The following is a 27183-nucleotide window of genomic DNA, read 5'->3' on the forward strand; positions in this document are numbered from 1 at the left end:
AACAATGGATATAAATGTTGCAATATTGTCATACACACATGTTCATCTTAAATTAAGTGTTAAGGTGTGGAGAATTACAGGTTTAAACTCGTGCTCTAATATATCAAATATCTTTGCAATTATCATATGATTTGTTCTTACAAGAATTACTCTTTAATTAATCTAAATTTTATTTGTTAATAACTCTTTTATTCTCATATAACAAGTCTTCATGAGTGACATTAACAAACAAGACTCAAATCCAAAATTTTAAAATTTACAAAAATATTTTTACATTTACATTTTATTTGAGGCGAGTCAATTTTTTCCGCCATAATCTAAAACAAGGAAGAGTTTAGATTTCAATGATCAACATTTACAAAATATTTTTACATTTAATTATATTTACATTTATCTAAAGATATTAGTAGAGCTCGAATTACAAAATCTGTTTTTTTTATCACTAGACCAAACTCTTGAAATTTTTTCTCATTTAAAACGGATAAAACAATACTTAAGTAAGCAAAAAATTATATTTTTTTATTTATGTTATTTATTATTTGTGAATGAAATTTGAGATCGATATACACATATGTTGGGAAGTAAAGCAGGCCAGAAATGCCCTATCCGCGACAGCCATTTCATGGCCACAAAATAAACTTTGAGCATATGCGATTAGTTGATAAGGTAAATCAAAATGATTGTGACACAGATGTTGCCACCAAAGCTTTGTATCATTTCTTCCACTTCCACTTCCACTAGGGAAGGACATTTTACCTAATTCATGCTTAGTTTGTGTTCAAAGTATAAAGTATAATAGTGTTAGTGTAATCTATAGTACACTTTTGTGGTGTGTTAGTCTTAAACCCAGTTCACTAAGTTAGAACTAATTTTCAATCAAGTAAAAGACTTGGGATTATAATTTCTCAAAATCCATTGAATTATTTAATTTCTTGTATGTTTATGCATTCATAACGTATATTAATTTCATATTCAGCTCAAAAGGTTGAAATTTTAGGGGTGAATCTACTATAATATATTGACACTACTTGTGTTGAAGTATCATAAATTGAACATGCCTCTTTTAGGAGAGAATCATCAGGGCTACTCACCTTATAGTGTATACAAAGCATAAATTTCACAATAATTTTGAACTAGCTTTTCATATAGTAGTCAATCATATTCAGACCAGAGACGATGTTTCAGAGTTTGATGTTTTGAATTTTTAAACTTCATTATAAGATTTGTCTGATAAAAGAACAATTTAGCTCATACCTTGTAATATTGCTCTTTTTTTTTTCTCTATTAATATAGACGAAAATGACAATAGTCATTGTTAGATAATTTCGACATTTCATTAATTGAGTTAGGACTTATGAACTATAATATTGTAAGACAATAGTTTTTTTTTTTCTTTTTTCTAAACAATATTTACACTAGACAACATTAAAAGTCAAATAACTTAATTGTATATGCAATACACACACACTCACAAAGCTAACTAAATAATAACAGAGGGTCATGAAATAATAAAAGTGGATTTTAATTTGCATTGATTGTATGATTCAAAATGTGACGAGAATGGCTCTTCTTCCATTTAAAATTGTTTATTCCCGTAAAAAAACTGAGTGTGAGTTAGTTAACACACGTAAGTGTATTTTCAACGTGAGTTAACTTACATAAGTATATTTTTCAGTGTGAGTTAACTCACGTAATGAGCAAAACCAAATAGGAGAAGAGCAATTCTCAAATGAGACAACACTTGCTAGAGAATTGCTTTTCCGACAATGAAAGTTTCCTATTGACACAAGTAAAATACTAAAATGCCCCCAGCGGTTGTTAACAACCGCTCTGCAACTCGCCGACAGTTAACTGCCGCTGGCACTCAGCGGTAGTTAACTACCGCTGAAAAATGGCTTTTATGTTCTCTCCATTCTCTCTCATCCCCCCATCAGCCTGCAACTTTGAATTTCTGCATAACAGTGTTTCAAAGCATGTTTGTTTAAGATTGGGTTCTTTTCTTTTTGTCTATCCTTCAATTCATCAAAGCAAATATGTGATTTGATGAAAATACCCATATTCCATCAAAATTTGAAAATAAAAAACGTATCCTCATATAAAGAGAATTGGATCCCCCTGCATCACTTGTGAAAATCATTAGATCTATTAAGAGAATTTTATTTTTATCTAAATCTAACGACATTCATTAGTAACACAGAAGCAGTATAAATCCAAATCTTCCTTTCTTCTTTTCCCTTCCATTCATCTTCTTTTTTTTTTCTCCTACAAATTCATTAAGAAATGAATCTTGAAAAAATCACTTGTAAGCCTTGTTGTTGTTGATACTGAACAAAACATTTGTTGTGAATGGGGATTAAAGAAATGAAAACTTGATGAATTATTTGATAACAGAATCTGAAACTCTTTGTGAATCTTGAAGAAATGTACGCAATTTTTCTGTTCAAAGTTGCAGGCTGATGGGAGGGATGAGAGAGAATGGAGAGAACAGAAAAGCCATTTTTCAGCGGTAGTTAACTACCGGCGATTTGCAGAGCAGTTGTTAACAACCACTAGGGGCATTTTAGTATTTTACTTGTGTCAATTGGAAGTGTTCTTTGTCAAAAAAGCAATTTTCCACTTGTTAATGGGTTCACACGACACAACTCATGGACTAACACAACCCAAATACACTTCTGACTCATAACACTATATAAAGAGATTTACTTTTCCCACCATGTGGCCTTCTCACGCGCCCCACGCAAATTACCAACATGCCCTTTTGGATTATATAATCCGAAATACATATATGCATTCCGGATTATAAAATTCGGACAATTGCGAAGTATAAAAGGAACTTCACCCCTCCCCCCCCCCCCCCCCCCCCCATTTTTACAGTTTTACAGTTTCACTTTCACAAGTCTCTCTCTCTCTCTCTCTCTCTCTCTCTCTCTCTCTCTCTCTCTCTCTCTCTCTCTCTACATTATCCCAAAATTCGTAAACCACAAATCTGCACCAAATTTGGAGTTTTATTGCTTAAAAGGACCGCATTTCAACCCTTGTCAAACATCATGGAAGGTTAGTTCGATTTCTGTATACATGCATGGTTAATTTGTCCGATTTTTTTTAGAATTCTGGTCTGGAGCAATCCGGATTTCGTTTTCCGGACTAGATTGTTGCAGTTCGGAAAATGAAATCCGGAAACACCTAGAATCCACGAATTTGCTTCTGTTTTGTGTCGTTTGATTACCCTAATTTGATTACCATAATATGCATGTTATGTTTGATTAAAGTTATGTTTGAAAATTATGTTGTGTTGATAATTTTAATGTTACTTATAAGTTCGATTTACTATTAGAACATGTCACCGACATGATATGTCTGTTTGGAAGCAAGCAAAATGCGCCAAAACAGAGGCTGAACCAAAACATATAGCTTCTGCCTGTGTTCTGGTGCAGTTCGGATTACATAATCCGGACAATTTAACATAATCCGGATTATGTAATCCGGAAACATCATTTCCCACCCCATATGTTGACTTTCAACGGGGTGATTTACACATTTCAGATTACATAATCCGGAGTTTGTACAAAATTCCGGATTATGTATTCCGAAACCATCTATTCAAAAATGGCACCAACATCCATCAGGGTGGTTGAAGTGCCAATATCCACGAATTTGTCCGGAATTTAGTTTCCGGAAGTTGTTCGGATTTTATAATCTGGACCAGGGATGTTTTTGGAAAAAATAGGGCGCACGAGGAAAGACATATAGTGGGAAAAGTAAAACTCCTATATAAAAACTAGATTGAATTACTTCTAGGGGGTTGCTCTTCAGACACCTAGCAATTGCTCACAAGCATCTATTGAACTGCAATTAACTATTGTTCGCAAGGGAAGTTAACTACCATTTAGTACTTTTTTAATCAGTTTATCTGATTTTAAAAACTTTCAAAACGATAGTAAATTGGCGTTAGGGATATTTTGGGTAATTGATGGTGCATGTGCGCAATTGTTACGTGTTTAAAGAGCAACTTTCTTACTTCTATTATTTTCCTTTAATTCAATCTTACACGCATACAAGACTCAACATTTCTCTTAGCCTTTTAATTTGTCAAACTTTAGAGGTTTGGTAAACAAATTCGCAATTTTCTCATCTATACTGCAGCAGGTCAGCTCCAACTTACCTTTCTCAACTTGTTCTTTGAAGAAATGAAATTTTGTCTTTTAAGTATTTCCTTCTTCCATGTGAAACTGAATGTTTTGCAAGGCTAATTGCTAACTTGCTATCTTTCCTCATCTAAGCCAAACCTTGACATGTTGCACTAGCACCTGCAATATATTCAGCTTCACAGCTAAAAATGGCAACCACACTTTGTTTCTTAAAGCACCAAGGAATCCGTGCTACCAAGAGCTTAAACTTGTAGCCAAATTTACTCTATCCCTTCACTTTATCTTCACTATATCCCTCCATCTCACATATACTTCAAACTCAACAACACATACTGTAAACTTTGGTTGAATTAGAATTAAGTTAATTCTCTTAACACATGCCTTAGGTGTATGTTTTAGTCCATATAAAGATTTGTGAATCTTGTACATTTTATTTTCCTCTTTAAATTAAAACCAGGTGGTTGAATTACATAGACTTCAGCTTCCATTGGACCATTCGAAAATGATGATTTTACATTCCATTGAAGAATTGGCCAACTCTTAGAGCTTGCAATTACTATAACAAGTCTAATTGCTTCCAATCTCGCAACCGGTGCAAAGACTTCAGCAAAATCAGTGTGCCACTTTTGAAGAAAACCTCTTGCCACTAGCCTTGCCTTGTGTTTGGAAATGAATCCATCTGGTTTCATCTTTAATTTGAAGATCCATTTCACATCAGTAGATATTTTACCTACTAAAAGATCAACTGATTCACACGTTCCATTCCTTTCTACAAAACATTAGTCACATAAGTGTTATCTCCATTTCTTTTCCCTTTTGAACAACCTTTACTATGCTATCATTAGCAAATCACATTTCGCTACATTTTTTATCATCAAAATCAAGCAACCAACTATTATGCCTAGTTATATGGTTTTAACAACCTATATCTAGGTACCATGATTCATCTAAATCAACATCAAGTTTTGTTGTGAATTCTTCTCTAGAGTCACACCAATACTTGTTGTGTGGAGAAAATCAATAGAAACTAAACCAAAAAGGAACGCAACAATAATCACAAACAAAATAATCTGTAATATAAAAGAAGAACGAGAAAGAAAAACACACAACATTGTTTATCCAGTTCGGTTCAATAATGACCTATTACAAAGGAGATAACATTTATCCATTCAACTAATAAAGAGAGTAACTTTACACAAGGATTTCAAAAGAATCACAAAAATCAGTCTTGAAACCTAATTCTACTATTTTCTCTTATATTTTGTTGGCTTAATAACAGTTTTGGCCCCTAACAAAATACTCCCTCCGTTTCAAAATGAATGTCGCTTTAGCCAAAAAAAATTGTTTCAAAATGAATGTCGCTTTCAGTTTCCAATGCAATAATAACTTTTTCTTTTCAATTGTACCCTCCAATTAATACTCAGCACACTACTTCCAAAGTATCACTTTTAAAACTAACCAATAGTTAATAAGGATAATTTGGTAAAATAATCATTCTCTTTCTTTTAATCATTGCATTTCTTAATATGTGTGTAAACACCTAAAACGACACTCATTTTGAAACGGAGGGAGTAAAATACAAAACCGCCCCCTAAGTATTGCCCCTTTTGCAGTTTTGGTCCTCCGGTCAATTTTGACCAAGTCAATGCACACGTGGACGCCACGTGTGTATTTTTTATTTTTTTAATTTATTTTGTTAATTAAAAAAATATTTATTTTAATAATTAAAAAATAAAAAATACACACGTGGCGTCCACGTCAGCTTTGACTTGGTCGAAATTGACCTGGGGGGCCAAAACTGCAAAAGGGGCAATATTTAGGGGGCGGTTTTGTATTTTATTTTGTAAGTGGGCCAAAATCGCAACTTTTTAAAACATAGGGGGCCGAAACTGCTATTAAGCCTATTTTGTTACGATGGAATTACTCGATTGTTTCCTGTCTTTGACTAGTATTTTTTTAAAGTGAATTACAAATCTATAAATATTTATTCCTTAAAAAAAAATCTATAAATATTTATGAAATATAACATTATATTACTTTAAAATTTATTTATATTACATATACTTTTATTTTCCCAAAAGTGTGAAACCATGAAATTTTCATATACTAATCTGGGCACACTAAATAAACAAGGTCAAGGGAAAGGAATTTACCCTACACTAGGTGCATGCATGTGGCCTGTGGGCACACACTCCTGTTCATCCGTCAGCTTTTACATTAAATTCTCAGCCCCGTATACGTCTCATGCTTCGTGTTTGTCTACTTTGGTCATTGCCAACATCTAAATTCAAAGTATTGACCACAATAATGTTCAATTTCTATAAATATACTTTCTTTAATCTTAGGGAAATGCTACATGTTTATCACAAGAACATTGTGACAGTGAAAGTGTAACTACAGCAAGAGTTTTTTATTCCCATCTAGCCCTTGTATCGTAATAATTCCAAGATCCAATGGCTTTGCTTCATTTGCTATAGCATCGTGAGGGGTGTTTCGTGAGGGGTTGGCTCGCTCTATATAACACTTCCCTTAATCTTAAATATAAGAAGAAAAAAAATCATACAAAGTTGATGTATTTAATTCAAATACATCAATTTTATTTGACTTTTGTACTTACATTTGAAATCATAAGAAATACAGTCAAAACAATTTATAATTATTGATCAAATTTTACTTACTGTCAAATTTTAAATCATCGAAATCTCTCTTTTAAACCTATGAAACTTTTTTAGGTGAAAAACCTATGAAATTTGATCACTAGTTTAACTATGAGCCGTAAACCTTGCTATATTCCATTTGGTGCGATATTTTTTTTTCTTTTTGGATGAGAATCGATAGATGAAAGAAATCCAACGACTTGAAACGAAATAAAGAAAGAGATAACACCAAAAACAAGGAATGGGCTGAAATTTCTTTGCCAATAACACTGTCTTCTGATTCACCACTTTGTGAAATAGAGGAACACGACAAATTCCCAAGTCCCCACACAAACATATCCAGAGAGAGGGGTAAATGCAGCTTGTGGAGGTTTCATAATTGTGTACCAAAATCATGCCCCATTCTTAGTACTTGCACAAGCAGTTTTTTTAGAAGGTAAATCGGTAAAGAATCGAATCTAAGATCTTAAAATAAGCAGATTTTAAGGTTTAAGCTAACATCACCAGACATACCATTAATATCTATTATCAATAGATGATATATGTTTTCGTTGAAGTTTTAAACATTTTTTAAGTATTAGTCCATGATGAACCATTTATGAAGGTGATTTTTTTTTTCCTTATGAATAATCTCTAAACTAACCTATCAAAACTGACAAGTGGAGAATCAAACTGAAAACTTTATAGAGTAACACACTTCAAAGACCCAAGTTAACACCACTAGACCAATCCAAGTGAGTTTTATAAAGGTGATTTATATTAGAAATTCTCATTATTTAATGAAAATGACACTCCCCTTGTTTAAAGTATAAATGTATGTTTGGTTCCTGGTTAACACAAATTGATATTGAATGCATCAACTTTAAAAAATTGATTTTACATGTCAAGTGAATTGTATGTAAAATAATTTACATGCAGACTTAAAAACCATAGATTATAACTTCAACTTAGAAAAAATTAGACTTAAAAACTATATATCAAAATCATAGATTATAGTTGAACAATAAAGTTCAAGTAAAAATTATATTTAGACTTAAAAACTATATTATAACTTCAACTGAAAAAAAAAAATTGGAATGTAAAATCAATTCTGATTGAGAGAAAATAAAAATATCAAAATCAATTTAAATCTTTAAAATCAATCGTGCTTTTTCCAAACGCTGAATCACAAATATTAGCTAGCTCATCTTGACATATGACACATGATGAGAAAGAATATGAATTACAGTATAACTTGTTCTTTATTCTTGAAAATAATAAATTATAAGAGTAAGAAAATGAGAGAATTATAAACATACAATTTTGCATATTTTATTGATTTTTTCTTTTCCTTTCTGAAACGTTGACAGTTTTTTTTTAGGGGAAAACGTTGATAGTTGTATTGGATATGTTTACATACTCTGTCCATGTCGGATTTATGATGCACTGTTATTTATCTAGTCTAACAGTAGTTGTCGAGAATCTGGGTTCTCCTATTTATTATTCTCATGGTTTTAAATTAGATTTTTTTTTTTTGTTGAGGGAATGGTTTTAAATTAGATGTTACTTTAACAATTTCATATAAATTGTTAAAAGAAATTCATACTAGTGTAAGGGATGTATAAATTAAGAAATGAAGTTAATGTTGTATAGAAAAAACTAATTACGAGTTATTTTTTAAAAGTATCTAAAAAACATAAATTAAAAGAATTGGAAAAAAATGACGTAATAAATAGTAAATAACATAACAGAAAAATAAACATTGATAACTGATTGATATTATGAAATGACATATAAGTTAAATCGAACAAATTTTACTAAAATGACATTTATTTTTTTGTGGTGGTCAGGATTTGAACCTTGGACCTTGCATATATATTATGCATTGTTCACACTAACTGAACTTAGCTCGCGAAGACACTAAAATGACCTATAATTTAAGAAGGAGTGTACACTTTTTATGAGCTTTGCCATAATTTATTTCTATAAATTATTTTAGCTTCTGGATTGATGAACAACTTCTTCATAATGAGTCTTCCAAACATTCGCTGTGTTTTATCAACTTCTACTACCTACCTATTTATTTGGAAATACATTACTATAACTTTCTATGGAGTTTATTTTACCCTTTGTCTGCAGTTTGAGAGTTGTATTTATGATTTGTACAATTTCATACTTATCCGATATTGAGTATCAACAAAAAGCAAAAGAGTACTCACACCAATTAAAAATACTACAAGTATTGTATATAGTCATTTAATTATAATTGAATTTCAATGATTTTTTTTGATAGATTTTACTTATTTGTCGAACTTGGATGACCAATGTACACCCCTTTCTCTTGAAAAAAATATTAGTAATTATATCTATAAATTACCTTTGTGGAAGTTTGTTTATATAAAATATTATAAAAGCAAAAATTTAAACTAATTGCCGCTTCTTCAATAGTAGTATGGTTGTATTGGGTTCAATAATATGTTAACTTTTAAAAAGTTAAATTCATCATTTTTCACCATTTTTCAATATAATATTTCTGTTTTTATCATCTTGATCAATGTCCCAAAGACTTTTTTTTACCATTTCCTTTATTTTATTGATGGTTAAAAGCAAAAAACTATGATCGAGCTTTTGATCTTCATCATTGATGACTGAATCCCTTTATGAGTTTAGATATTGTTTTATAGCTTTATATTTCTTGTTGCTGTGATGCAATATTATTTTGTATTTGCTTTTGTGAACTCTTTTGTTCTACCCGTGCACTCCTTTGTGGTAGAGCCTTTCGTTTGATTAATATATTTTATTTTGACTTGTTAAAAAAATGAATGTGATGTTATCATGACATGTTAGCTAGGAAGTAAGACTTTAATCTTATAACTTTATATGATTTAATTATCCTTGGTCACAATTATAAAATAAAGAAAATGCTAACCGTTGTCCTCAAAACACTAATTAAGAAATTATAAAAGGAAATATTTTATTGGAAATTGTGTATTCTATTTTTTTAAAATTGATAAATTATTCTTTTCAATGCAAATTATGTCTTTTTTTCTATACTTATAGTTTTTTAATCAGTGTCTCGAGGACATCGGTTCGCAAGACCCATAAAATAACCATTCGTATAATCAACAATGATTTTCTCCTTCTCTAATTTAAAAAAAGCTCATGATGTTATATTATTAAGTATTTACATTTAATTTACCTATGTGTATACACTTAGGCTTTGTTTGGGAGTTTTTGGAGGGAAGGGGAATGAAAGGCTTTGGGGGAGAGAAATATAGGGAAAAATTGAGAAATCGTTCACATTTTTTGAAAGAGTATTTTTTTAGAGAGTGATAAACTAATCCTTATGATTAATATATTTTTAATTTTAAGAATGTTATAACAACATATATTAAATATGAAGAATTCATATAAACCCTCTCAAACTCCCCAAAACCCTCATCCAATACAATTTTTTAGTTCCTCCAAATGAGGAGGGTTTTATATTTTGAAGTAAAATAAGCCCCCCAAATCCCCTCCTTTCAATGTCCTTTATTTCTTCCACTTACTCCTTCTTTTTTTTCTTTTCTTTCAAGCCTTTCATTCCCTTCCCCTACAAACCCGCAAAACAAAGCCTTAGGAGAATATGTGGTCAAGAAGATGAATATCCGATTATTGAGTATGGGTAAAATTTGGTTGGGATGAAAAGACTCATCCGATGAATCCCCATATTCATCAATAAAAGTTAGTCTATGTTTGGTATCATGGTAAATGTGTCATAATCACAACTATAAATCGTGATTTTTCTAAAGTTACACTTTATAGTTTATGTAAAATATACACCGTAATACCAATCATACACTTAGTGGATATTGATTTTTTTTTTTATTTTTATTGAACGACGGTTGATATTGATTATCAAAAATACATGTAAGGAAATATAGAATCTGTGAACATGAGAGCCCCGCGATTTTAGCTGCCACTTTGCTTGAATGTTTTGTCCTTTTTGTTGTAAGCATTATGTAAATTTGATTGTATAGTTTGTACCAATTTTTTTTTTTTTTTTGATTGTATAGCCCTTTGTTGTACTCTCTTTAGCCGTTAGTTTCTGTAATATTTATCTCTTACCCCAAAAACTCTAATTAAACATATACATGTTTGTTTTGTTAGAAATAATGAGACATTTTTAGTCAAAACAATTATAATTAATGAGACAAATAATGAGACATTTTTAGTCAAAACAATAATAATTAATGAGACATTTAGTTATGGAATATCTCACTCATTTTTGTTTTTGTTTTCTTTTTCCAATCATTTTTTTTTTGACAAAAATAAATGACATTCATTCATTCAAATTGATAGAGTACATCGATACAATGAAAATTCGCTAAAAACGAAAAGGATGATTCTGTGAACAAACTCACAACATCCATGTTAATAGCATAAATCGGCAAAGTACTAAAGCCTACATATATGACTATACTTAAGTCACCGGAATACTCATGTCTCCGGATCTGCAACATTGATGACTCCAAAGTCATTGATTTGATCTGCACTGGATCGAAGCTGATCTAACAATCTGAACCGAACAAATACCTGAACGAAACAAGAAAACAAACAACGTCGTACAAAGACGACGAACAAAACAACGTCGCACAAAGACGACAAAATCACGAAAGAAAAAACGAAATAGATGTGAAAATCACTTATTTCAATAAAAGGGAAATAGAAAAAACGAGTTAGAGGGGTGATTTTGGGTCAAAAATTGACCCTAAATCACCCCTCTTTGGTAGATGAAAGTGAAGAAACTAGGGTTTTGGTGACGACTATAAGAGAGAGAAGGGGAAGGCAAAGGAAAATTGTGGGTTTTTTTCCAATCATTTTTGTTTATTTAGTTATCAATTAGTTATATTACCCTTTCTATACAGCTTCTGTCATGATACATTTTTTCTTGTCAAAAAAAAAATGATACATTTTTTTTTTGTTCTTTTTATAGGACATCATTCTAATTTTTAACTATATTGATCATTTTTTTTATCAATATATATTTTTTTTGTCAATTAGTTTAATGACTAAAAATTTACATTTTTTTGGAAGATATGAATAAGTAGAGTGTACAAAGTTTGAATCTCAACTTTATTGTTAAGATGAATAAACCCGGAGTTGTCCGGAGTTCAAACTCGAGTTAAATTACGGAGATTTTACCAATATATATTTAATAGTGCTACATATTTTTCTACTGCAGTAACTGTTATGATGGAAGTATAAATAATTTTTTTCTCTTCAAAGGTATACTTAGAGAAAAGCAATATAAATTGTCAACAATTTTATTACTACTACTTACTTTCTAAATTTTTGTAATTTAGTTAACCGACATTTTGTAGTTGCTAAAATATTTACATTGAAAATTACCACTCTTATTGTTAGTACCTAGAAGATAAACATTTTAAGAGGCTCTCAAAAGAAGTATAGTTACATAAACTTCTAACAAGAGTTACCCTTTTACAGTATGGTACAATGTACAATTGGTAACAAGCACTTAGATCCTCACCCACCACATTGCCAAACAAAATAATTGACAAGATAGAGAAAGCATATACTTCCCACCTCAAAAACAAAAAAACCACCTAGTGTTTAACATCTCAAACTCTATTATTCAAATGGAACAAGATCTCACAATCAAAAAAGTGCAAATTAGACCCTCTTACATCTCCAATTGTATGATGTCTCCACCTTGTTTCCCTGTCCCAAATGAGTTCCAATACTCTAAAATCCATTATAGTCCTATAAAGAGAAAGTGGAGATGGAGGAACCTACTTAGAAAGTTCTTGAGGCAGAGGAAGATCTTGTGTAGCCACAAGCAAATTTCTTTTCAATATGATCCTATTAGCTACTCACAGAATTTTGATGAAGGTTGTCATCTTGATGATGAACCTAGACGCCTTTCCCATGTGTGCCAAGATGTTAGGTGCGATTTACATCATTAATATTTTTATAGATACAAATGTTAGTATATTAGTCGTTATGTCAGTATTTTGTTCTTCACTAGAGTTTTATACTCGATCTTTCATCCTTCAACCGAGCTCGTATCACTTGAGTTACTCAATTCTTGTTTTACATTACTTGATTCTATATGCACTTGAATATATTTTGAAGTATAATATGTAGTTATGGACATTAATTATATTGTTTATTTTGTTAGCCAGATAGTAACTTAAATATTTTTCTTTCAAAAAAAATTAACTTAATTAAATGGTACAAATATATGTTGTAATTGAATATTGAAGACATGTAGTTTTTTTTTATGAGAAACGCCAACCAGTGTCCCTGGAACACTGATTAAGGAATCAAATATAGTATAAATATTTGAGAACTTGTGTAGTTAGCAACTTAGCATGACCCTGATATGTTTAATTATATAAAAATTTGCAATCATATTGTCATAACTTAGTATTTTACAATATGTTGATGGTTGCTGTTCTGTTTTTGTTATGTGTATAGTGATGCAGCGTTGCTTCGGTTCGGCTCTCAATGCAACACACGCATCAGTCAATCTCAACCAATGATTTGAGATCGGTCAGCGTACATTACACCTTCACTAAATCATCAACAAATCATTTTCAACACCGGTTTTAGATCAGACGGCCAAAATCATTAACTGCGTGACACAATTATTGGGTCTAGTCCAAATATGATTGATGGTTAGTGGTAACCCCATGCCAGTATGTTTCAAGATATTAATTTGCATTTTTCCTAGTAAGTGAAATCCCACTTCTTAATTTTCTGGGGTAAAGGAGGTGAAAGTGATACTCCAGAACATTGTTATGGATTATACAGTAGGGACCTCAGGAGTCACTTATGTAAATATGATGTATTGATTAATTTATGACTTATGAAAGTCACTGCACATTGGACTGAATTGAAATCGTGAAAATTATAAGAGCATTTCTCAATGTTGCAATATTGTTCATTTATTTTTATTTTTTTTTACAGAAAATGTTGCAATATTGTTGTACTTGTTGAACTCACTCAATTTTGATATAGATGCCCTATGAAATTCAAGTATTTTTAATACATTTTATTCATTATGCAACTTTGTATATATCATATTACCTTATTAGTTTATTTATCATTTTGGGCAGGGGTAGCTAGTTGTGGGACATATTCTTAATTTACATGTACACAAAGAATATTCTGGTGGTTCCTTTTTATCCTTTTTTCCTTTTGGAACGTATAGATAGACACATTTTACGTGCCACACTTTTTCCTATAAGTGACTTAGAAATAGAATTGGAGAGTTGTTTAAATCATGAAAACCTCAAAGTTCAAAGAGCACTTGTAACTAACGAGATTTTCAAACTAACAACAATATTTAAGTTCACGTGCTTATGAGATATGCACCAACCTTCTTTAATTGCATTTCATCCTTTCTTCTAAAACAAGACCTATTATTCTTTCACGAATCATATGATGACAGGAATAAATTTATATGGAAGTTCAGTTTGAGGAATCTTGTTCGTTTTACATTAAGATAAAAATGTGAAAAAAGTAAGTAAGAAGAATGTAACAACAATCATGTCCTTTTCTTTTCTTTTGTACTTATATTTTACTTTTGGTGATATCATACATCCCTAAATATTAGAGTTATTTTACAAAATTTTATCTTAATTGGTATTTTATTTTTCGAATGACATCTTCATTAAGAATTACATTTTTCAAGTTAACATATTATCACATTATTAATCAACGCATGCAATATTTATATAATACTTTACAGAAAAATTTAAATCAAGGGAGACATACATCAATCTAAAATCGATGAGAATCATCGACCCCATTAAAAATTTAAAATAAAATTTACATATAACTTATCAATTTGGAAATTCTATACTAGAAACCAAGTCAGAATTTTAATTTTAAACATATTAAATAATAGGACGGCATTTGTACTAGAAAAAAAAAATCAAGCATAACTATCATATTATTAAAAAATGTGATTTTTTTTTAATAATTTTTTTTTCTTCCTCAAAAAAAATTATTAAAAAATGTGATTTAAATTACAATGACTATCGGACTATTAAAGTCACAAAAATTATTGGTTGTGATTTGTTGACCGTATATAATAATTAAACTCTAAAAGTCCTCGTGAGCTTAACTCAGTTGGTAGGGACATTGCATAATTTATGCATGGGCCCGGGTTCGAACCCCGGACACTCCACTTCTCCACATTTAATTGTGTGAGCTCTAGCCACTAGGCTACTAGAAAAAAAAAAAAAAATTAAACTCTAAAAGAACCATAGCAAAAAATAGTTAACATCCATTTCTTTCCTTTTCTTATAATCTGTTATCCGGTACACAATTCCACTTCTACTTCTTAATCATGTCTGTTAAGTGTTAATTTTTCCTTTATGTTTAGTAATTTAATTTTCATAGGCGAATGATCAACACCGTTAACACGTATCAAGTGTGTCCTCGCGAGCCTAACTCAGTTGATATGGACAATGCATAATATATGCAAAGTTTGAGGTTCAAACCTCGGCCACCACAAAAAAAAACACGTACCAAGTGTACCGAGACACACTTTAAAAAAAAGTGTGCCGTGTAAGTACAACGCGGATGATAAAAGGCTGCTGCCAATGCTATATATAGCAAGGAAATATCCAACGATTTTGTCCCGAACTGAGAAAAGCTGTTAAAAAGCACCCCACTAACCATATATGGGGGGTGGTGTTATTAGTAAAATAATTACTTACTGTACATAACAATTTATCTCGTGATGCTTTCAGGATGCAATTTATTGCGAGGAACAACATTTTCCAAAGGCTGCATGTATATTTGATATGTCAATATGTGGTTTCAACTAGCAACACTTCACTTCTCGGCCAATTGGCGTGTGTGATTTTTAATTCTAGTCTGTTTAAAACAAAATAAATGCATTTAAGATGAGATTGTATACTGTTAAAAAATTTCCATATAATTTTAAGTTGTGAGTCAATTATTATCCTTGGATCATTAGTTTTTCTTCTTCATAAATTACATATAGGATTAGTTGTAATTGCTAGATAGTGTAAATAAGTTTTACAGTGACATATCAAAATTAAACTCATGTAATTTTACATAGAATTTACAACTTCTATCATAATCAAACTCATCCAATTTCAGAAAGTGTGGATTCTCTGAGATGGAGTGAATTGCATTAATCAACAAGAAACTATTTTCACTTCACTAGATGTGATTATTATGTTGCATATCATAATATTACATAACTTAGAAATGATAACTGTATCATTCTTTTCCAAATATATTAATAAAATCTCATAAAGACTTTGAATCTTGACACTTTCATTTTGTTGCACTTGCACTGCCTGAGGTCTCACAGTATTCTTGCTCAGGCTGGCATAACTGAAGTTGAAATAATGTTTGTGGATATTCTCCTCCTCCATGAACACCGTATGGAAATTGAACAAATGCGTTTTTGCTTGTTGCAGTTGCGTCATTATCAACCGTGCCATACACCTACGACATTTCAATTGTCACACTTAATGTCCTAAGCTTAAGTGAATGTGATGCAATGTTGTCAAATAGCAGTGCTACATCACAGCGGAATTTTAAATAACCACTACTGTTTCGCGATACACGCTTTAGTAAGTATGAAATTTGAACCAACTGCTATTTTATGTAACTCGCGACTCACAACACTGATGTGGTGCGAGTCTCTTGTGATTTTGGGGATGCCGTGCAAATTAAGTAAGATGCGCGATACCTTTTTGTGTAGTTGTGTGTTTTCTTGTTGAAGGAGGTTTACCTTCTTATAGAGCTCCACATTTTCCTGATGGATTATGTTTCCCTGTAGTTAAAGAAATTAAAACACAAAGTTCAGTGAGTTTTGCGAAATTTTCGAGAGAAATATTAGTGAAGGTCACTGCTGCTAAGAGTTACCTTTCGGTTCAGCTCTTGGATTTCATCTGTCAGAATTTTCTCCTGCAGAATTTGATTCAACTTGTTAATTTCTGGTTTTAGCATTGTTCATAATTATCTTGATCAAGTAAGTGGATTTATACTTAACCTTTTTCATGCGAACTCCTTGGAGGCTAAGTTCCAGTTGACTCTCTAGGTCTTGTAGGTTTCTGATACTCAAACCATAAAGCTGTTCTCCCATCAATTGCCTATGAACTCAAAATGTTAGTGCTCTTATACATGGAGCTTAATGAATAGAAATATTGAAAAAAATGCTGAATGAATTAGTTGAAGGTTGTACCTATGGTTTTCTTGTAGACTTTGTAGTTGCTGCCTTAAAATTTCTGCCTCCCTTTGCCAAAACTATCAGTTATCAAGTAAAATAATGTCAATGGTTAATGAAAAGGAAACAAAATGTGATTGGATGATATTCAACTGGACCTACTATCAGATATGAAATATGAATCACAGTAATTTTGTGATGACAATTATTGTATCAAGTTATTATGCTATGAAGCACGGACACCCTTCAGATTAGGCGTGTCTCAGTGTCGGATACGCGTCGGAGTCCAACACCGACACAACACCTATGATTACACTGAATTATGTCATTTCCTCAAATTATTATCCGTATTGGCGTGTCGGTGTCTATATCGTGTCTGGTGTCCGTGTCTGTGTCCGTGCTTCATAAACTATTATGTCTTGTTTCTTCCTTAATTTCTAGTGTTTAGGCAGTGCTTAATTAGGATTCAATTGATATATTTAATGCATGGGGACTTCATAAATTATGTGACATGAGTACAATCATGCTACTCTTGGAAGTTTTGACAATTGAAAGATGGGCCAAAGATATCTAGTTACATCAGTCTTTTGTAAATTATGTGCCCATTTTGGGGAGAAGATTAGTATTGATTTTTACATATTAGAACAAAACTATATGCAGTTCTGTTATGCACAACTACAAGCATGATTGCACCATTCAATAAATTCATGAATAAACAAAAAAATGGTGATAGACATCAAATACACTTTGCTATGACTAAAGATTGATTAACAAACCATACCTTGACTTCAGATTCTGGATTTGTCCCTTGTTGGTCCTCCTTGCAAATGTTATATCTCTCAATCACTGATTTCATGCTGACCACAAGAAAGAATACTCATATTTTTAATTTGTTCCCAAAATTATCAATATCATTGATCATGAAATGCTTAATATGGAGGTTGGATGACTCTACTGGTTTGAGCCAAGAGATAAAGGAGTTGAAGTTCCTGAGTTTAAACTCGGATAAAGGAGAGAAATTATTCTAACAATTGATTAATAACATTTGCCATTCTAAAAGAATATAAAAATTAAAAGCCTTATCAATATAAGGCATGACGATAACACGTCTAGCCTCTTAAAAAAGTATTTTTGCACAAGAAGTACTTTCTCATAAACCATTTTGGTCATTTTACACAAACTTAATAATATAATTGAATCGTCAATCTATTCCTAAGGGAACAAATGCCCTCTAGAGAGCCTTAGGTGCCCTCCAGAAGGGCTCCCAATGTAACATCCCAGACTACTTTTAGGATTGCCGACTGACCCCACAAATCAACGCAAGTCTTTTCAGCGTGTTTTGTCCTCACTCGCACGCTTTCTGGGAGCGTGCGAGCTGATACTTTATTCATTAGGGGACATGTGTAGACAATATATTTCAACCAAATGGAGGTGGCAGTTATTAATAAAGGTAGTCTCAATGGATAAACGTCTTGTCAACCAAGTATGGTGTTAGCACTTTGGCTTCTCCAGAGTCATCAACTTCCTTTGTGATGGAACAATTTGTGTTGTTTAGACCGTATGTGAAGGGTTAAAGGGGATCAATTTACGAGCTTGGCGTGTGAAAAAATGGAAGATGAAGGGAGAATTCAATTTTGACATGATAGATGTATTGATGTCTACTCTCTTAAGCAAGTTTTCCTTAGGTTGTTGGCAATATCCGAGTAGGAAGAGATCTACATTCGAAAAATGGGTGAGTGGAGCTAGAAGCTTAAAGGGATAAGAGTTTTTTTGTTTGAGAAGAAAAAACTTTGTTAAATTTGATGAGGCTTGTAAGAGGAGTGTACCCACAGAGGCTAGTAAGAGGAGTGTACAAATCCTTAAGGAACATTGGGGTGACTTAGCAGAGGATGATCCTGACGCAAACACTTTAACTGTGCAGGAATACAATCCCAACAAACATGTGGAAACTCCAACAAAGGTTAACATGAAACTGCAGGAAAAAAAAGAAGCAAAGTGATCTTGTCACTCCTGCTGATACAAATTCAGGAGGCATAATCACCCGTTCTAAAAAGGGTATCTCCAAAAAGAAAAAGTTCATGTTTTAGAATCTTAGAGGTTTAGGTGAATGAATGTAATAATTTGTTTGGTGAATTTGTTGCTTTGTGATAGCTCAGGAACCTTGTCTTAGGTTTCTATCTTGTGTAAATGGGTTTAGGGCAAGCCCTCTCCTGCTCTTTTATTGTTTTTTCTTGCCTTTATAATTTTTTTTTTTGATGAGATTAATTTAGTTAGTGCATATCTTGACTTCCAACATAAGCAAACTTGTTCAAGAGTGGGGAGTATTTGGTGGAAAAGGGGAGGGGCGGGGGAATTGTTTATGTGGTGTCTGGATGTAAGGGAGTAAGAGGTTCACCTTTTTGCTAGGTTTTGATTGAGAGTTTGGAGGGGAAGGGAACACATATTAGGGGTGAGAAATATAGGAGAAATTGAAAAATCTTTCATATTTTTTTAAAGAGTAATGTTTTAGAGACTGGTAAGACTTAAACAACATAACAAAAGACGTCGTATATATACGGAACACCAAAAGAAAGCCTTACACCTCGCACATCAAAACACCAATAAAAACATCACCCCACTAATTGCTACCACCAAAATCAATAAAAACTAACCACCAAAGTCAACACCAAACCCCCACACAACTTCAGAAACCAAAAATTGAGACAAAGCCACAAACTTCATCATGGATGACCACAAAAACAAGTTCCAAACACCAACCGTCCGTTACTCGCATCAAAAGCCGTACACCAATTGTTTATATTGCTTGAAAGCTTCTGTTGTCAAGTCCTGCACAAGAGGGGGGCTCAAAGGACAATGATGGTACGTCATACAATACTTGGTCAAATTGGAGGTCGGGGACCTAAGGTGGTTTCTCTTCAAACACACCTAAGGTGGATGAAGTTGTAGACGCAATAAAAAAAAAGTCTTGAAAATAGTTTTTGGCAAGAAAGGTGAGAGCTTGCTTATTCTATGTATGTTTAATAATCATATAGATTGTATTATAAGGTAATGTATAATTTATCATAGCTTGGGGGGTTGCTCGAGTTGCTCTCTATTTTGTTGCCTTTTTGCTTCTCTTTAGGGTCGAATATAACTTGTACTTTATCTACGTGTATGAGTCTATACTATTTGTACATATTTCCATTGTAAATATATAAAGTTCTTATTTTGCTGTTAAAAGAACAAAGGCTATTTCTATTTAATTATAACTAGTTGCTATAGCTTTAATTACATTATATGGTTTGTCTATATCAGAACTAGTGGAGGCAAACTTATCTATGCGTGCATTTGCCAATGATAATAATAATCCTAATTAAATACGGACTTAAATTTTGCTTTTGGGATGGGACATGCATGTTCAAGCGACTAGCTAGTGTCTACTGCCTAACAGTTCCACATCTTGGATACTTGACATTGACTAAAAAGGCTTAATATCAACTAAAGTAGTTTAGATTATTAAGCAATAGCTTAAGCTTTATATGCAAAGATCGGAATCATGCATACCTAATTTTTGGAAACCACCTTAAATTGGTAAAACTAAGTTGATAGGCATTCAATATAAAAAAATGGGTATCTATATATAATTCTAATTCAATATCTAAAAATGGTAGTGATAAAAATTGAGAAAGAAAAATATGAACTTTATCTCTAATTTTATCATAATAAGAGTGAAATTCCAATACTGATTAAAATAATCTTTAACCAAATTTTATTTGTCTCTCTGCTGAATTTTGGATTATCAAAATCCTTTTCTTTAGGACCAGAGGGTTAAGAGACAAAAAAAAAAAAAAAATTAGAGCAGACTTTAATTTTTTATCTATAATTTTGGTGAGTAATTCTTTTTAATTTTATAGTAGGTGTATTATTCAAATCCAAACAACATCATCTAAGAGGACTGCAACTCCATTGGCGCTAATGGTGGGGATTTAAGTTGTCATGTCATTTTCTATTTATGGGTAGAAAAGTTCCATCATAGTTTTCTCCCCCTTCCGAATATTTCCTTGATATATGCCAATCATTTGTTGAATGAACCATTTGCATGTTAAGAAGTTTCAATCAATATTTTGTTCATTTATTTGGTGGATTTTAGTTTACAACCAAGAATATCAATATTCAATAGTAACTCATGTCTGTTGACCAAATATTCAATGCTAATGGATCTCCCCTCTACACAGTACAGGAAAATTAGGTTCAGAACTCAGATACATAATGCATCCATTTATAAGGTTTCACTATACATAATGCATCCAAATAGTATGACATTTTTTATTCTGTTTCCAAAGATGTTATACTACCAATTAGTATATCTTAACAAGATCTGGAGCATAATCCTGATTCATTGTTAGAAAATTGAGTAAAGTGATTGTAATTTTATTTTATTTTTACAAAATTACTTTCGTCGTCTCATAACTTAATCTCAAATAACAATTTCGTCATTTATCTTATTTTTAAGTCATTTTTGTCCTCTTGATCAATTTGCATATGAATTGTTAAGATTCAAATTTTGGTTTTATTTTGATATGAACTCTTAGTGCTCAAATATACGATCATTCGCTCATGTTTTCATATGAATTGTAAATTTGGTGTTTGGAAATTTATATATAAATTGACCAAAAGGACAAAATGACATGAAAAAAAAAGATAAAAGAACAAAATTATTATATGAAATTTAGTTAAAAGACGATAAGTGTAATTTCACCTTTGTTTTTACGGCATAAATTTATTAGATAAAATGGATAGCATACGAGTAGTACTAAACCTAGAAAAGTGATTATAATTAAGCTGATTTTTTAAATCATTAGGAATCTAACTCAATACTCTGGAGTTTTCAACACTGAGACACCCTACTTACCATCTTCAATAGTGATTATAAGCTGATAACTAAACATACATCAAGGTTCAAAGATCTGTATCTGAATATGTTAGATAGTATTGTCAAGCACATGACCTGTTATGGTGTTTTTGAACTTTAAGTCATTCATATTTGTTGCAATGTAGTGATCTTCAATCAAGTGATATGTTAAATAAAATAAAACCTAAAATACATCAATTAATTAGTCAAGTAGCAACAAATTTTAAATTAGGTGTTCATCATTATTAGACAATTTTTTATAGGCAATTTTTTTATTAATAAAAGTGTAAGCATGATATCCATTTATGGGTATACATCTTCCAATATATGTTTTCTATACACACCAGTCAAGGATCAAATCTCTGACCAAATACATCAATAACAAATTTTGCATATGACCTTGATATATTCATATATCTTGACCTTTAATATATAGTAGTTCTATCAGGATATAAAATATATATAAACACAAAAATATCCATCATTCATAATTAAATTTGTATATCAAAAAAGAAATTAATCATGATATATATGTATATCAAACCTGGTATTTGCATATTCATAAAGCTTTCCAGTGCTGGAGAATATAACAAGTCCAACTTGTGCATCACATAGGATTGCTAACTCTTTTGCTTTCTTGATCAATCCCTTTCTCCTCTTTGAGAAAGTGACTTGCCTGCTTGTACAGTTGTCGATCCTTCGAATCACAATCTTCCCTCTTCCCATTCTTAATTTTCACCTTAATTTATGCCCTTAGCTAGGGTTTGTTAATTAAACAGTTAGATAATTTCTTTGACTTTATGTATAAATAGAAAAAAATAAAAATAAAACACAAGCTTAAGAATCTTACTTGGTTAATATTGATTAAAGATGAGTGAGAGTGATTGATGGTGCAAGAAGAAGAGTTTCCATTTTGTGTGTTGTAAGATGCAAGAGAAAGTTTTATAAGCAGAAAGGTATTGGGTGAAAGGGAAGAAGGTGCTTGGTTAGATTAGAATATCTATGTTGAATTAAAAAATATTTTAGATCACTGCTGCGACTCGTGAGTTGTGAATGTAAATGTACTTTCTACAGTGAAGTATTTCATTATTCAAGGAGAACTATAAGTATAAGAATATAATAATACTGCGTATTTGTTTTGAGCATTTCTATGGCGCCGTCAGCCGTTAAATCCTTGACACGTTACAAATACAAATACTAGTATAGTATAAATAAATACTAGTAGACTCTAATTTTGATAAAAAAAAAAATGGTAAGAAAAAATGAAATTGGCCCATGCAAAAAAAATGGTAAGAAAAAATGAAATTGGCCCATGCAGGTCTCGAACCTGCGACCTTCGCGTTATTAGCACGACGCTCTAACCAACTGAGCTAATAGGCCATTTATATTCATGTTTTCTTTGTTCTAAAATAATTGGCCTAGTTCATTATTTCACACATGCCAATACATAATTTGATATTTAATTATCTATTTATAAAAATTATAAATAGTTGATATTTTAAAAAAATTTATCGAGAAAAATTTAAAAACATCTTATAGAGTATCATTCATCTTTACATAATAGTAGGAAAATACGATCAAATTAAAGTGCATTATGTGAATAATGCACATAATCAAATTAAGTCAATTAGTTTGGGACGGAAGGAGTATAAATTTAGAAGTAACTAGGATGCTACTCTTGAGAAATCTTGATACAATGTTGGTTCTTAAAAATCTTTGCTTGCAACACAAACTAGAATTTATTTTTATTGCAAAGCCTATAATTTTTTGTGGTAAATTGCATCCTAATTTTTGTAGACAATTTGGACTATGGAAGTTCTTCTTCAATCTTAGAAATTGCCAAAGAGAATATGTTATCTACTATATAAATTATAATAAGGAAACTACTAATGATATCTATCATAATATTCATTCGTCCTATTTGGTGGACCGTCGATAACCGGTGTTGTTTTCCATGTCTTGATCCAAATCTGGTCCAAAACTATTTTTGCAATCTCTCAAAGCTTAAGTAAAAGTAGGTGATCTAAGTGGTCGAAGTTGAGCCGCTGCCATATGTGGCAATAGTACCATTTCCATCGGTGGGCGGTTGGGACAAAGTCATATTTGATTGATATTGAGCAGATTGCAACACATTTTGAGATTGAAGATTATACGGTTGATTCTCGAGAGGTTGGCATTGAGCAGTTTGTGATTGGTAGAAGTGCGGCTGGGGTAGTTGAAGCTGATGAAATTGTGTTATTTGACAGTGGGAGTGAAACTAGTTGTTGAAGCTAAGGAGGTTGTGTCGTTTGATTGTGGGAGTGCAGCTGGGTGGTTAAAGCTGACGAGGTTATGAATGATACTGCGACTGCATATCATGAGGTTAAGGGTGATTGTACCAAATCTTCTAACCTTTGCAACTTTGCTTCAAATTATTTTCATTCTTGCTGCATTTCTTGTTCCACTTGTCGCTTATGTTCAACCATTTCTTCCGCACCCTATTTTTTCATCGCTTCATCCATTTCTTCATGTTTACTCTTCCAAAGTCGCCTTATCTCTTCAAAATTAGGCATACGAGATTGAGAGATGTTATTAGAAGAAGAAGAGATAGATCGATCAACATATTTAGAATGGCTTCTTTTACCTTTAACATTCATCACCGTGTTAAATATGGTATCAAAGACACTTTTCTCAATGTGCATAACATTGAGATTGTGCCTCAAAGGTTATCTTTCTAATAAGCCAAATACCAAAAAATAATTTTTTTTATCCAATTGTGCGACCATCCATAAACTTGTGGTTTCGAAACAACACGAGATACAACTTGTACCTTTGACAAATCTTTAACCCCCTCCCATACCTGTTCCGTTGTCAGCCTTGCGGGGCGGTCCACGAGGCTCACTACTCTTCTTGACAAATGCAGTTTTTTCTCTATATTTATAGAAAAAATCACACATGGGACATTCTCGGCTATGTAATTCTAATTCTAATCACCCAAAATCTGATTTTAATCACCTTTCTCTAAGAAGTTGAAAAAACCTAATTTTAAGATACAATCTCCACAAATAAATTTTCAATTTTGTCAATAAACCCTAAACCCTAACATAAAAAGACAATGGAGGGAAGCTCTTGCACGCTCTGTCGAGATAATATACATTATTTGCGGTACCCGTAAAGGGTTGAGTCGCAGGAGAGGGACATCCCCACGCGCTACTATACTTAGAAATATACATGTCCCTCCTCTAAACATAGAATCATTCAAAAATACTCGATTTGGCTACATTATTAAAATAACTATACAATGTGCAACTAGTCATAAAGTTTGGACATATTGTCTCTAATTCCAGTTTTCTATTGGTCAAGCACATGTGAACAGTGAACAAGGTTTCATTCACCAGTAAGATTCGATCTTACCTGAATTCTTAAGATTGCACTTTTATTAAATTAATGTGTAATGCTTGATTAATTATTGTAATTTAGTGCCCCCATTATGGAGTTTAGCCAGGTGTCAATGATCAGGAAATCATATGTGTACGGGGTCCAAGTAAGATAGACTTTTTCCTCAACGTTCAAAAAATACTTTATTTTGATCAATTATTCCAACTTTGGAAAATTGCTTCTTTTACTGGCCATTGTGCCATGCCAATTGATAATCACTTTTTTTTAGTTTGTTACTTATGGAAGTACATATGGCAGCATGTACAGTAATCAGTGAAGCACGTGAAACTTCATCATCTTTAATATAGTCTCACCTTCATGTAATTTGTACACTAAGTGTGTATTTGATTCATCGATAATAAAGTTTAGTTTTGAAAGAATTAATTTTATAAATTCATGTATACATTCAGATCATACTATTATAATTTCAAAGGACTAGGTAAAAATCGGTGAATCCGTTGGAGGATATTCATAGATAGATTTGGATTATGATTTTTAGATTGAGTTAGACGTTATCTTTGTTCTCGAATTTTTAGATCATTGATAGTAACCACCGATGAAGACATTTTTAGTAGTTTGAATCGATGCATGTGAGCAATTGCTAGATGAGCAAAGAACAATTGTCCATGTGTTAATATAAAAAATAAAATATTTCGACATGCTATAGAGTGTAAAGGGATTGCGACTAAGAGCATACAGACTTCGACATGCCGCATTTTCGACCTAGTGATTTAATGTGTTGCATATATATAGTTTTCGACCAAAGATAAGGATAAATAATCTGAAGTTACAATTGAAGTGCATGAAAGTTATTTTCTAGTGTCTTGTAATTATGTGTAGGGCTTTTAGTATAAGAAGTTATTTCTACTTTTAATTTAGACCGTAGGATTTAATGGATATATATATATATATATATATATATATCAGTTTGTAAAAAGAACAATGAGTGAAATCCTTGATTTCTAAAAGCTCTGTAACACCCACATCATTGGAGCAAACGAGTTCAAGAGTAGACTTATAGACATATTTCTGCCAACATTATATTCCCTGAAATTTAATTGCTTTATTACCACTTTATTTTCCCTTTCTTTACTACATTTTGCACTTTTCCTTTCATTTTCTTTCTTTTGAATGCTCATTTGAGTGTTATTTCTTTTAAGTTGTCATTTGATAACTTGTTGGAAGCAATTATAACACTAATAAGAACAATTTGATTTGTTCTTAACAAACATACAAGGAAAGAGACCATAAATCGCTAAACCCAAAGAACCCCAAAAAGGACATTAATTCAATCCTGAACTGTTTTTGAATAATATTGTTTGTATTACAAAAAAGCAGTGTAAACAATTTGGCATTAGAAGGAGGAGGGTTTTCCTGTTTTAGCGCGAATTTAATGCTTTATCTGTTTGAAAAGTGGTGATTTAATCTATATGACTAACAATGTCTTGGAAAATTTCTAGATAAATAATTCAGATTATGAACGGTTTTTAAAAACTGTAAATTAAAATGGTTTTTTTGAAACCATGATGATATTAAATGGCTTGAAAGTTTTACAAAGACTGGTATTTTAAAGCCAAAATGGAATGAAGAATAATTGGTTTTTAAACTTGGCTGAATGATTCAAATTAAAATGTCAATAGTCTAGGTTTGAAGATATGGACCATGTCTAAAAGAACAATAGCATGAACAAATTTTAATTTGTTCTCTCAATCTTATTTTTTATACTTTCGATTGATTCCCTTTGTGTTGATTATGATTATAAATAAGTCATGTACAATGGAGTTTGATCTTCATATTTTATTTATTTAGTGGTTTGAATTTTCTAAAACGCAAGTATATATGTGTTTTGAAGTGATTCATGAATGATATATA

General features: G+C 31.7%; 1 protein-coding gene and 1 non-coding gene across 3 annotated transcripts; both read right to left on the reverse strand.

Moving 5' to 3' along the window:
* Positions 1-15815: 15815 nt before the first annotated feature.
* Positions 15816-22878, reverse strand: LOC146920826 (MADS-box transcription factor 23-like). Of its 2 annotated transcripts, none has more exons than XM_085714274.1 (8): positions 22745-22878; positions 22439-22651; positions 17785-17860; positions 17022-17083; positions 16830-16929; positions 16703-16744; positions 16569-16610; positions 15816-16279 (listed from the first exon to the last, which is right to left on the reverse strand). In XM_085714274.1, the coding sequence occupies exons 2-8, from the start codon at positions 22618-22620 to the stop codon at positions 16106-16108; spliced, it is 678 nt and encodes a 225-aa protein (XP_085570400.1). In that variant the 5' UTR covers positions 22621-22651; positions 22745-22878; the 3' UTR covers positions 15816-16105. The 2 variants fall into 2 exon arrangements, with proteins under 2 accessions (XP_085570400.1, XP_085570399.1); XM_085714273.1 differs by having other exon boundaries at positions 16527-16610.
* Positions 22879-23200: 322 nt separating this feature from the next.
* Positions 23201-23274, reverse strand: TRNAI-AAU (transfer RNA isoleucine (anticodon AAU)). Its single transcript has one exon. It is a non-coding gene; the product is annotated as a tRNA-Ile (tRNA).
* Positions 23275-27183: the final 3909 nt, after the last annotated feature.

Source organism: Medicago sativa, chromosome 5, assembly GCF_051527215.1.
Source record: "Medicago sativa cultivar Bolivia chromosome 5, Bolivia_mono, whole genome shotgun sequence".
NCBI lineage: Eukaryota > Viridiplantae > Streptophyta > Magnoliopsida > Fabales > Fabaceae > Medicago > Medicago sativa.